We start from the raw sequence: 13,459 nt of genomic DNA, 5'->3' as shown, positions 1-13,459 counted from the left end.
CAGTCTATAAATAAAAGCATATTTTCTACCATCGCCAAAGGTCCTAACTCTTGGAAGCTATCGTCATAGCAACATAATACTCCATGAAGTCCAAACTCTCGCGGAATTTCAATTGTAAATCTCGCCACAACCCACACTCAAATGTAGAACAATGAGACAAGATATATATCCGGATGTGACCGGATGTTAATCGGATGTGAAGTGAGATAGAGCAAGATGGATTTTGCCCCTCATTCTGCAAATTTTCCCCATCGATTAAACATTTGATCTAAATACAGTTTTCTGTTTCGAAAACTAAAATACGTTACGAGTAGAGTGGACTCAATTTTGTAGACTTTACCCTTTGTCAAAGTTTGAAAAAATGTCGTTGTTCAGAAGGAATGCAAGGGCGAATTAAGAAATGGCACACGCGCACCTCACAGAGTATGCGTTCCCTAACGGAAATATGCAAATACATGCTAGAACGCCCCAATAGGCTCTCACTAGCTCGTGCTTGGCTCTGCCCACCTTCTTGCTCGTTCTGCCCGCTATGATTAATTAGTTCCCATAGGAAACAACAGTCTGTGGTCTATCTTGGGTTAGTTATACAAATCTTTGCCATACTCTTTGGCACAATCAGACACAGTGTTGTAGTATCACAATCCTTTAGGTGGCGACAAAGACCTCCAGCTAGGATTAATATTCGTCTTGCGAAGACGAAGAAGCTTTCCTCAATACCGAGTTCTGATTGGTTGTTTAAACGATCGTTCTACACACTCACAAGATGGCAGCGTCCTTCGGAAAGTTGTGCTGTAATCAGCTGCCACTGACAGCGAGGAAAATTAGCAGGTAATGTTGTAATTTGCTTGTGAACGTTTATTTGTCAGAATTATGTTGCTATTCCAATGCATGGTGGCTACACACCATTGGAAGAGTAATAATATAATTGTGTTGATGGGAGAAAATTTAACACCGGTTTGCGAATTTCAAAAGTTCTTGCGGCTAGCATTAGCTACCTAGCTCTTATGATGCCAATGTCTTGTCACTCGTGTCAAGAACATTTTATATTTAACGTTACTACTAGTCAGTAATATTTGTGTTGTTTACAACCCCACCTACTATGTCATGATTCTGCATTGTGACAGTGCCACTAACAGTTTAGTAGTTTGGCGAACATGCTGGCAGGAAAAATATTAAAGTACTTTTGGCGCAAAAATTTGAACTGGTGGGAGAGTATGGTATTTGTAACGCCAGGGTAGTCGATTTGATTCCCGGGACCACCCATACTTAGACATCCTGCTTCGATGTAGACCGTCATTGTTCTAAATGGGATCCGCCCCTTTTCTTAAATGTTCACCTAAAATGACATACCCAAATCTAACTGCCTGTAGCTCAGGACCTGACGCAAGGATATGCATATTCTTGATACCATTTGAAAGGAAACACTTTGAAGTTTTTGGAAATGTGAAAATAATGTAGGAGAATGATTTTTTCTTTGCATTATCTTTGAAATGTAAGAAGCCATGATGCGTTATTCCAGCCCAGGTGCAATTTAGACTTTGGCCACTAGATGGAATCAACGTGCAAAGTTGTAGACTGATCCAATGAACCATTGCATATCTGTTCAAAATGTTGTATCAAGACTAGAGGTAGACCGATTAATCGGAATGGCCGATTTCAAGTTTTCATAACAATTTGAAATCGGTATTTTTGGATGCCGATTTCGACCATTTTTTGTTGTTTGTTTTAATTTAATAATAATAATAAAAAAAAATGTTATTTAACCAGGCAACTCAGTTAAGAACACATTCTTATTTTCAATGACGGCCTAGGAACGGTGGGTTAACTGCCTTGTTCAGGGGCAGAACGACAGATTTTTACCTTGTCAGCTCGGGGATTCAATCTTGCAACCTTACGGTTAACTAGTCCAATGCACTAACCACCTACCTCATGAGGAGCCTGCCTGTTACGCGAATGCAGTAAGAAGCCAAGTTAGATTGCTAGCTAGCATTAAACTTATCTTATAAAATTAAAAAATTAGTTATAACTAACTACACATGGTTGATGATATTACTAGTTTATCTAGCGTGTCCTGCGGTGCGCATTCGCAGAAAAGGATTGTCGTTGCTCCAACGTGTACCTAACCATAAACATCAATGCCTTTCTTAAAATCAATACACAGAAGTATATATTTTTAAACCTGCATATTTAGCTAAAAGAAATCCAGGTTAGCAGGCAATATTAACCAGGTGAAATTGTGTTGGTTCTCTTACATTCATTGCACGCAGAGTCAGGGTATATGCAACAGTTTGGGCTGCCTGGCTCATTACAAACTAATTTGCCAGAATTTTACGTAATTATAACATAATATTGAAGGTTGTACAATGTAACAGCAATATTTAGACTTAGGGATGCCATACATTAGATAAAATACGTATTTCACTGAAAGAGTAAACGTTTTGTTTTCGAAATGATAGTTTCCGGATTGGACCATATTAATGACCTAAGGCTCGTATTTCTGTGTGTTATTATGTTATAATTAAGTCTATGATTTGATAGAGCAGTCTGACTGAGCGATGGTAGGCACCAGCAGGCTCGTAAGCATTCATTCAAACAGCAGGGGTGCGCGCTAATAGCGTTTCAAACGTCACTCGCTCTGAGACTTGGAGTAGTTGTTCCCCTTGCTCTGCATGGGTAACGCTGCTTCGAGGGTGGCTGTTATCGATGTGTTCCTGGTTCGAGCCCAGGGAGGAGTGAGGAGAGGGACGGAAGCTATACTGTTACACTGGCAATACTAAAGTGTCTATAAGAGCATCCAATAGTCAACGGTTAATGAAATACAAATGGTATAGAGGGAAATAGTCCTATAATTCCTATAATAACTACAACCTAAAACTTCTTACCTGGGAATATTGAAGACTCCTGTTAAAAGGATCCACCAGCTTTCATATGTTCTCATGTTCTGAGCAAGGAACTGAAACGTTAGCTTTCTTACATAGCACATATTGTACTTTTACTTTCTTCTCCAACACTTTGTTTTTGCATTATTTAAATGAAATTGAACATGTTTCATTATTTACTTGTAAGTGGGAAACACTGCCGATTTTGCAGGTTATCAAATACTTGTTCTCCCCACTGTATATAATGTAGGTACGTCAGCTTTGACATCGGTTTTGCACTTTGCCGTTAAACTAGACATCGGGCCGATGTTGTCATTTTTAGCAAATATCGTCTGATTCCAATATATTCTCCGATATATTGTGCAGCTCCAATCTCAACATCAACTGTTCCAAGGAGACTGCGTGAAATCATGCCTTCATGGTCAAATTGCTGCAAAGAAACCACTACTAAAGGACACCAATAAGAAGAGACTTGCTTGGGCCAAGAAACATGAGCGATGGACATTCAACCAGTGGAAATTTGTCCTTTGGTCTGATGAGTCCAAATTTGAGATTTTTGTTTCCAACCACTGTGTCTTTGTGAGACGCAGAGCATGTGAACGGATAATCTCTGCATGTGTGGTTCCCACCGTGAAGCATGGAGGAGGAGGTGTGGTGGTGCTTTGCTGGTGACACTGTGTGATTTATTTAGAATTCATTGCACACTTATAACCAGCATGGCTACCACAGCATTCTGCAGTGATACGCCATCCCATCTGGTTTGCGCTTAGTGGGACTATCGTTTGTTTTTCAACAGGACAATGACTCAACACCCCTCCAGACTGTGTAAGGGTTATTTGACCAAGGAGAGTGATGGAGTGCTGCATCAGATGACCTGGCCTCCACAATCATCTGACCTCAACCCAATTGAGATGGTTTGGGTTGTGTTGGACTGCAGAATGAACAAAAAGCTGCCAACACGTGCTCAGCATATGTGGGAACTCCTTCAAGACTGTTGGAAAAGCATTCCTCGTGAAGCTGGTTCTGGGAATGCCAAGAGTGCAAAGCTGTCAAGGCAAAGGGTGGTTACTTTGAATAATCTAAAATATTTTGATTTGTTGAACACTTTTTTTTCTTTATTTTCGTTACTACATGATTCCATATGTGTTATTCCGTAGTTTTGATGTCTTCACTATTATTCTACAATGTAGAAAATAGTAAAAATAAAGAAAAACCTTTGAGTAGGTGTCTAAACTTTTGACCGGTACTGTATATTGTAGCTCCGATCTCTTAATGTGGTATTGGGATAGTTATTGAAATATATAACTAGAGTATGTGCTTCTTCTGTCTGCCTGCAGTGGCTGGCTCCGCTTCAGAGCACAAGGAGCTGGACAGTTTCATCCAGGGCCATGGCGTTCATTATCCAGTGGTGAGTTTCACACTGACATCCTCACACAACAGTCCCAGACAAGACCCAGGCTTTTACAACCAACATGGTGACTGGGGCTGTCAAACACTCTTTGACTACATTCCCAGTAGTCTCTGTGCTAATAAGATGAACATGCTCAGTGGTAGTAAGTAGTGTGTTAACCAAAAGTAAAGTGGCATTACTGCTATCCTGTATCACTTAAACTCTCTTTAAAACACCTGAAAGACCCTTACAAGTGCATTACTCCAATGGCGTCACAGGGGCGCCATCTCTCCTCTGACACCAGTGTAGCAAATTCAGAAACTGAGGTGCAAATTGTAGTACCAACTTACTGAACATTCCAATGGCCTTAGTAGGTGTATCAATCAGTTGCTATAGTATTCTTTTGACAAATCCATATATTTTTTTGTATTTTACAAGACATTTGAGTCTTAAGTTGTGCGCTAAAGGATTACACGCTGTAATGTAGTGGGTAACAAATGTGTGTAAATGCTTGTGCAAAATAAAAAAAGGTTGGTAAACATTTACCCTCTACTACACCTCTGATTACACCACAATGGTTTCAGTGTGCATTGATGCAAAAAATCGAGACATAACTTGGTAGGCCTAGATATTATTCTACGTTTGGGCGCAACCACCCTGGGCTGTGGGATTGCCAAACACTGGTTTATTCATTGTTCATATTAGAGCTTCTCTCATTCTGGCCAGTACATTATCAGTAAAAACTTTCAGACACAAATAATTACATAATTTGTGAGTCAACTCTATCACACTATCCAGCGAGTAGCCTAGGCCATTGTCTCAACTCAGTAATTAGTCTACCCGGTTCTATGGTTTATTTACAATAACATGACGTGCACATTTAGCTACAATAGGAATTATGATTTAAAAAAAAAAAATATATATATATATATATATATATATATATATATATATATATATATATATATATATATATATATATATATATATATATATATATACAGTACCAGTCAAAAGTTTGACTACTCATTCAAGGGATTTTCTTTATTTGTACTGTTTTCTGCATTGTAGAATAATAGTGAAGACATCAAAAATATGAAGTAACACATGGAATCATGTGGTAACCAAAAAAAAGTGTTCACAAATCAAAATATTTTAGATTTTTCATAGTAGCCACCCTTTGCCTTGATGACAGCTTTGCGCACTCTTGGCATTCTCTATGCTTTTCCAACAGTCTTGAAGGCATTCCCACATATGCTGTGCACATGTTGGCTGCTTTTCCTATGGCCCTTTGAAATCAGTTTTAGTCTTTTCCAAATTCTGTTTTTTTTGTTTAAACATTTTCTGAATTCTGTGTTTTACGATTTACACTAATTTTATCATCAGAAAGAATGTCAATTAATATGAATGAATTAAACGTCAACAATTGAATAAGATGATGCAACTCAACAGTGCACTATTTTTTAAATAAAGTCAAGTGCTTCAATACAGCGTTCTACTAAGTGTTTCATTATACATTTTTAAAAAGTCATGCAAGAATCTAGGTAAAAATGCAGCAACCTTCTCTGTTTCCAGCTGGCTGAGGATGTTTGTGACTGCCTGGGATGATAACTTTTCTGCCAACAAAAACTCTCTGTACAGATGAACATGCTCTGCATGGTACTTCACTGCCTCAAACCAGCTATTCCATCTGGAGCTCACTGCTTCAGGAGGAGCCTTGGCCTGCACAAACTCCTTCATAATGAGGAAGCTCACCCATCTTCTCTTTCCATTTCACAACTTCAGATAAGTATTTGTAGTGTTGCCAGGTCTCACCCACCAGATTGATGACATGGCAGAGACCGGTTACATGGACACTGTTGGGCATCACTCCTTACAAGGAGGTTCTGAATGCCTTGAGGCAGTAGGAGGCATCATCTGTGACCAAAGCCCAGGCATCATTCAGGTTCAGATCGTTGCTGTGGAGGGAGGCTAGTATAGCTTGGGAAAAGTTGAGTAGTTGCATCGGTCCATGAAAATGACATCCACCGGAAAGTACTGGTTTTCTACACCTGCAATGAAAGATAAGGAAGAACTTTAATTATGTTTTAACCTAAAATAATATTGTGAATAAGTTATTTACATTTCAAGTGTAAACACTATACAGCGATAATTGGCTAGATGGAGAGGCAGATAGCTGCTGACATTATGCATCGCTATATTTCACCACGATATCTTGTTGTTTGGAATATCACAATTTGCATGCGGACAGTTCACATTGCAGAATGTAAATGTAGGCTATTGCAACGATATATAAATAGGCTGGTAACTCACCAATGACGATTTTTAGAATCACTTGCCTCTGTTGTCTCGTCAACAACCACCGCAAACTTCTTCTGTAGAACGGCAGTCATGTTGGTCAAACACACGGGGCAGGTGAGTTTGATGGAGGCTGCTCTCATTTTCGGGCAACGCTCCTCCCTGTTTGCAATGCTTCACTAGAAACTGCTGTAGCTTTCTTAGCTTTTCTAAGGGGATGTCAGACTCGGCGCACACAGCCACAAAGTCCTGAATAAATTATCGTCTTGAATCTGCTGATGCACTTGCACTAGTAATGGTCATTTGAAGAGGCATGCTCTGGCTAACATGGTGCTTTTCCTTGTTCTTCACATGGGCTTTAGACTTTAAGTGGTCATGACACATTTTTACTGGTCAAATCAATAGTATGTTTACAGAATTTGTAGAACAGCTTATCGCCTGACTCATAGTCCTTTGGGTATTGCTCTGCTCTGAATTTAGGGTTTAAGGTTTAAAAAATACAAAAAATAATAAAGTCTCATATATATGAATGAGACAACTTGGCCGTCTCAAATGGCCTCTTTGACATGTTTCTCAAAGTGACCGCTAAGTTGTGAGGTGAAGTAATGGTCCCATGCATTCACAACCCCCCCCCCCCCTAAAAATACCCCAATCAAAAAATGGCTTTAGGCATACTCGTCTAATTTTACAATTTTGAAATAATTTAGGTTACTACATTAATATTCCATCCGCATTTTCCGCATCACGGAAATCATAGGGCCCTATTTTCCTTCACTCTACGGTCCAATTCATCCCAAACCATCTCAATTGGGTTGGGTGATTGTGGAGGTCAGGTCATCTGACGCAGCACTCCATCACTCTTCTTCTTGGTCAAATACCCCTCACACAGCCTGGAGGTGTGTTGGGTCATTGACCTGTTGAAAAACAAATGATAGTCCCACACAGAGCAAACCAGATGGGATGGCATATCGCTGCAGAATTCTGTGGTAGCCATGCTGGTTAAGTGTGCCTTGAATTCTAAATAAAGCACACCAGCAAAGCACCATCACACCACCTCCATTCTTCACGTGGGAACCACACATGCGGAGATCATCTGTTCACCTACTCTGCATCTTACAAAGACACGGTGGTTGGAACCAAAAATGTCACATTTGGCCTCATCAGACCAAAGGACAGATTTCCACTGGTCTAATGTCCATTGCTCATGTTTCTTGGCCCAAGCAAGTCTCTTCTTATTATTGGTGTCCTTTTAGTAGTGGTTTCTTTGCAGCAATTTGACCATGAAGGCCTGATTTCATGCAGTCTCCACTGAACAGTTGAGATGTGTCTGTTACTCGAACTCTGTGAAACCATTTATTTGGGCTGTAATTTTTGAGGCTGGTAATTCTAATGAACGTATCCTCTGCAGCAGAGGAAACTCTGGGTCTTCCTTTCCTGTGGCGGTCCTCATGAAAGCCAGTTTTATCATAGCGCCTGATGGTTTTTGCGACTGCAGTTCTTGAAATGTTCCGGATTGACTGACCATATCTTAAAGGAATGATGGACTGTTGTTTCTCTTTGCTTATTTGAGCTGTACTTGCCATAATATGGACTTCGTCTTTTACCAAATAGGGCTATCTTCTGTATACCCACCCCTACCTTGTCACAATACAACTTATTGGCTCAAAGCGCATTAAGGAAAGAAATTCCACAAATGAACTTTTAACAAGGCACACCTGTTAATTGAAATGCATTCCAGGTGACTACCTCATGATGCTGGTTGAGAGAATGCCATGAGTGTGCAAAGCTGTCAAGGCAAAGGGTGACTACTTCTGAAGAATAAAAAATATGAATTCTATTTTGATTTGTTTAACACTTTTTGGGGGGGGTGGGGTACTACATGATTCCATATGTGTTCATAGTTTTGATGTCTTCACTATTATTCTACAATGTAGAAAATAGTTTTTAAAAAATAAAGAAAAACCCTTGAATGAGTAGGTGTGACCAAACTTCTGACTGGTACTGAATATGCAAGACCTGTTATGGAAAGAACTGTAACTGTTCGTAATATTACCCTTGTGTTATATGCATGGTGCAGGGCGACAGCGGTTCAATGCAGCCTCTCTCGGCCTTCAGGCTCGCATCAGGCCCTTTCCTCTCCTCATCGCCACAGGCGGAGGCTACATGGGATACGACCAGTACGGCCACTACAAGGACCGGGAGCTAACAAAGATTGGTATCGAGGTGCCTCAACGCATCGCCAATGAAACCCAGGTAGGGAGAACTTCTGGTGTCAATCTACTGTATCTTTGGATCTAGTCATGGTCCCAGGTAGCAGGATGGGTATTATGGAGAACAATATCACAGGTGTTCGTATGCTTGCCGTCAACTAGGTTTATTTGGTCTATCCCTTTGTCTCTAATGCCTTACAAGTTGTTGACCTAATCAAACAGCTGGATTAGCAAACCTATTCCAGAAGTGATACGGAGGCTCATTCCGTGGGATTTTGTTGGAATAGTGATCTTTTAAGTGTACGTAGTGTTAGTGTCATAGGAGTAATCCCGACAGGCCCAATGTCGGTGTGTCATGGTAGTAAGCGCAACAAGCTCCACGTAGCCTATTGTTTGTTTAGGCTATTTAACATGGGAGACGGCCAAGTGTCAAAATGGATGATGTCATTGCAGATAATCAACAACCATAAGATCAGACCGATCAGAAGGACCAAGCGTACGCCTGTTTTTCATGCCATTTCTGTGACTTTTCCCCTCTATTTCTGTAGTGTCTTACCATACATGTGTTAGATACTGTAAGACCAAGTCAAAGACTATCAAATCACTGGGAGTCTTTTAGGCGCACATGCGAGTTAAATGGTTGCACTGTAAAGCCCTGTGTAGCCTATATATGAAGCAATATAGAGCTCTATGCTAGCACAAATTATCATGGGGAAAGCCCAGGGTTGCAATATTGCATTTGCAGGTGTTGGCACTGTGTACGTTTTGAGGTCAGGGGGTAGCCTGAAAGGTCCATGTTGAATGCCTAAGGGAAAAGGTTTAAGTGATATAGGCTAAATCATGACTTTGTAGAGTCTAAAACAGGGTTCCTGAATTTGGCCTGCTGGTGATTTTAATTTGGGGGTCCCCCCAAGTTTTCTGAGCAAAAAATAAGTTAAATAAAATAATACTTACAAAATTAGCATTTTTGTTCTTGGACATGATTGTAATATCACCAGGAAATGAGCTCAGTGCTTTTTCTTTATTTAGGAAATCTGTTCACAAGTATTCCCACGCATAAATAGGCATTTGCAGTGCTTGACATGGGCAGGAGCTCACCGGAGCAAAGTACCGACACCTCACATTTTCTAGTGCTTGAGCTCCTGCTCATCTTATAGAATATCATCTCAAAAGTATTGTGGAGCTCCTGCACCTAAATATAAACTGGGGCTCAAGTCTGGGGCTCCCGAGTGGCGCAGCGGTCTAAGGCACTGCATCTCAGTGCCAGATGGCGTCACCACAGACACCCTGTTTCGAATCCAGCCAGTATCACAACCGGACGTGATTGGGAGTCCCATAAGGCGGCACACAATTGGCCCAGCGTCGTCCAAGTTGTCCAGGTTTGGACGGTGTAGGCCGTCATTGTATTTAAGAATTTGTTCTTAACTGACTTGCCTAGTTAAATAAATAAATAAATAAATAAATATATAAATAATTTTTTAAGTCAAGCTCTGGGCATATGTGATCATATACCAAAGTATTCATGGTTTGAAAGTATTCTGTTTTTCTCATACTATATCTGTTTCGGTTTCTTGCAGTCGTTTTGCAGTGTACAAATTATTTATACCTATGTTCCGACCATCTGCTCAAGGAAAAATCGTCCCACAGCTGAATTTGTGATTTGGACCCCTGGTCAAGGACTTGTGCCACTGGCACATAATTATGTAATTTTAGAGATACCATGGGACCGTATGAGAATTGAAAAAAGCACAGAAGGCATCACTTCAAATTGTCTTCTCTTCATTTTATGTACATTCATTAACCAAATAACATACAGAAAATAAATGGAATCTCCCCCAACCCTGTAAAAATGTATCCTATGCCATTTCTATCCTCTCTCACTCTGTAGAATCAGTGCTGTTGTTTATGCACCATAGTCACTTTTATACTGTTATACTACTGTGACCCAGAGAGAATTTCTTTTGACATAATTGTCCTTGACAAAATACCCCCTGTAAACTGTTTCACTTCTGTATGTAAAGGAACTAATCTTATGTAAATGAACAGATTGGTGGGCTTATTTGCTTTAGCTACAAAAGGGTGAATATTTATACGGCAGTACTGTAATAAATACTTGCCTATTTTGATGTGTACCCTTTGGGGGCCTGGTATGCAGACTTTCTCAATAGGGCTTTGCAATGAATTGAGTGTGGGGTGAGGTTCTGTCACAGTGCAAATGGAAGCTCATTGGCTAGTTTGGGGATTGGGTTAGGGAATTTCCCAGACTTAAGTTGAAGTTTTTGTCTCGCTATATTGTAAATAAGCATGGAACTGTCAACGTGGTGGACTTTTGGTCGCACCCCCTTTGAACTGTCCAATACAACATGCGACTATCAGAAAGTGACTTGGCAAGGTCCCCTGGTCACTGTCAAGGTCAGCATTGTCATCATGGCATCTCAACTTCCCACCGTGACTATGAAGACACACACACACACTCACCTTATATTAGTGCTGAGCAATTAACCAAAATGTTGGTTTATTTTGTTTTTTAAATAACTGACTGAAGTCCAAGTATTTGAATTCCATGTTTTTTTGTGCACTCAACGCACCATTTGTGCTGTTTCTTTAGAGATTTGTCTCTGGGATATGTTGTCCCAACTCATCTTAGTTAAGCGCCGAAAGATGGTAATTAACTACAATGACCAGAATCCATTGTGCCTGTTCTCATTGGTTCTCATTGGTTCTTTCTGGGCAAGCCTGTGGGGCAAGCAGACAGACAGACATGGAGAGGAAGAGCAATAGAGCGACACAAGGGGAATAAAGAGCGGTTGTTTAGGTCTCTACACGACAGTACATGTAATTGATTGATAGTTGTTATTTAGCCGTGTTAAAAGTATGCCTGATCTACTTTTGAAGAACTACTGAAATTGTGATTTTTGTCAGACAAAAGGCAGCAAGTCCGCTATGGTTAGCCTGAAGGATGACTCTGGGGAGCTACAGCCTGAGCAGAGATTATATGAGGACTTGAATAAAATATTAAGTCATCAAATAAAAAAATGTTATATACAGAACTGAAATATTTGATTAAAGTAATGTGAATAAAGGATGGTTTATTAATAAGTGATCTGCTGTAATGGCCAATCACTACCATCATTTGTTTTTTGTTACAGCATTGAAAACCGTGATTTATATGAACCGACCTCAAAAAGCACTTATTGCTCAGCACTACTGTGGACACACACACACACTTGTCAGAGAGTTAGGCTCACACTTCACAAGTTTCATTTGGCTTCTCAAAGACCCACATGCATATGACCTCCTAACAATGGCCTGAGTTCTTCTCAGGGTGAATCTGGGCTGACACGCAAATGGAATGGTAATGAGCAGACTAGACAGGGGCTCTCAATTTCCCTTCCGACAAGCCAAAGACAGCATTCTGAGCCAGCTACAGGGAAATTGGGGATAGGAGCATTTCCTGTCTCACACTCTCTACAGACAGATTTATCAGTTCCTCTTTGGGTAAAGACAGAGGTATTGTAGTATGGATAAATGCAGATATACACTACTGTTCAAGTTTGGGGTCACTTGTTTTTGAAATGTCATCAAATTGATCAGAAATACGGTGTAGACATTTCTAATGTTGTAAATGACTATTGTAGCTGGAAATGGCTGATTTTAAAATAAAAATATGAAATTGAATATATACATAGGCTCATTATCAGCAGCGTTGTTAGCTAATCCAAGTGTATCATTTTAAAAGGCTCATTGATCATTAGAAAACCCTTTTGCAATTATGTTAGCATAGCTGAAAACTGTCCTGATTTAAAAAAGCAATAACTGGCCTTCTTTAGACTAGTTGAGTATCTGGAGCACCAGCATTTGAAGGTTTGATTCCCTGCTCAAAATGGCCAGAAACAAATAACTTTCTTCTGAAACTCTTCAGTCTATTCTTGTTCTGAGAAATGAAGACTCGGACCGATATTGCCGATAGTCCCTTTACACCAGTCGCCACTCTCCGCCTCGCCACGAGCACTGCACCATGCCAAGGAATGTCAATCTGTGGAAATCACCAGCAGCAGCAAACCAGCTCATTCTCCAACAGAAAGGTGCAGTTTTGAGAAGTGGTTGACTGACACAGTGACCAAAATCAAACTCCTATTGCAAATATTAGTTTTAGTTAATTCACTAATATTAAGGCTCGTGTCGACTTTCCCGGATATGCATGCAATAAGCAAACTAGCTAACCAGATTGCTATGTGACCTGTTAGCAAAGATTACAATAACAAACCCTTTCATCTGTGCTGTTAGCTATATTAGCTACTATGCTAGTTGGCTAGATTTTAGATGGTCCTAAGATATTAGATGGGAGGTAATAGAAAACGTAGCTAGCTTTAGCTGGTTATCATTTTGAACATGCACCATTTTCGGCAATGAGCCATCAGACTTGCGGTGTAATGTTAGCTATTTACTGGTGTGCTGATCTGACCAGCCGCAATTGTGTGCATAAATTGTAAGGCTAACCAGATTTAGACGACTGTTTGGTCGATAGGCTGTTGGTTGATGAAGATTTCTTAAGTTAACAGTAGCAAAACAAAAAATCATGGTAAACAAGATACCTTTCTGATTCTGTCTGAGTGGACTGATCCATTTGGATGGCACAGTTCATCAGTCTAAGACATATGCAACTGAAATTGTATATGGTC

General features: G+C 40.1%; 1 protein-coding gene across 1 annotated transcript in view; it reads left to right on the top strand.

The window, feature by feature from the left end:
• Nucleotides 1-730: 730 nt before the first annotated feature.
• LOC139408547 (phosphatidylserine decarboxylase proenzyme, mitochondrial-like) overlaps nt 731-13,459 on the top strand; it is a 36,211-nt gene continuing 23,482 nt past the window's right edge. Inside the window, exons 1-3 of the mRNA XM_071152558.1 lie at nt 731-828; nt 4,217-4,287; nt 8,645-8,820. Coding sequence (XP_071008659.1) covers nt 764-828; nt 4,217-4,287; nt 8,645-8,820 — 312 coding nt within the window. The 5' untranslated portion in view covers nt 731-763. The remainder of the gene's footprint in view (nt 829-4,216; nt 4,288-8,644; nt 8,821-13,459) is intronic.

The sequence above is a fragment of the Oncorhynchus clarkii genome, chromosome 5, assembly GCF_045791955.1.
Source record: "Oncorhynchus clarkii lewisi isolate Uvic-CL-2024 chromosome 5, UVic_Ocla_1.0, whole genome shotgun sequence".
Classification (NCBI taxonomy): domain Eukaryota; kingdom Metazoa; phylum Chordata; class Actinopteri; order Salmoniformes; family Salmonidae; genus Oncorhynchus; species Oncorhynchus clarkii.
This window is presented reverse-complemented; position numbering and strand designations above follow the sequence as displayed.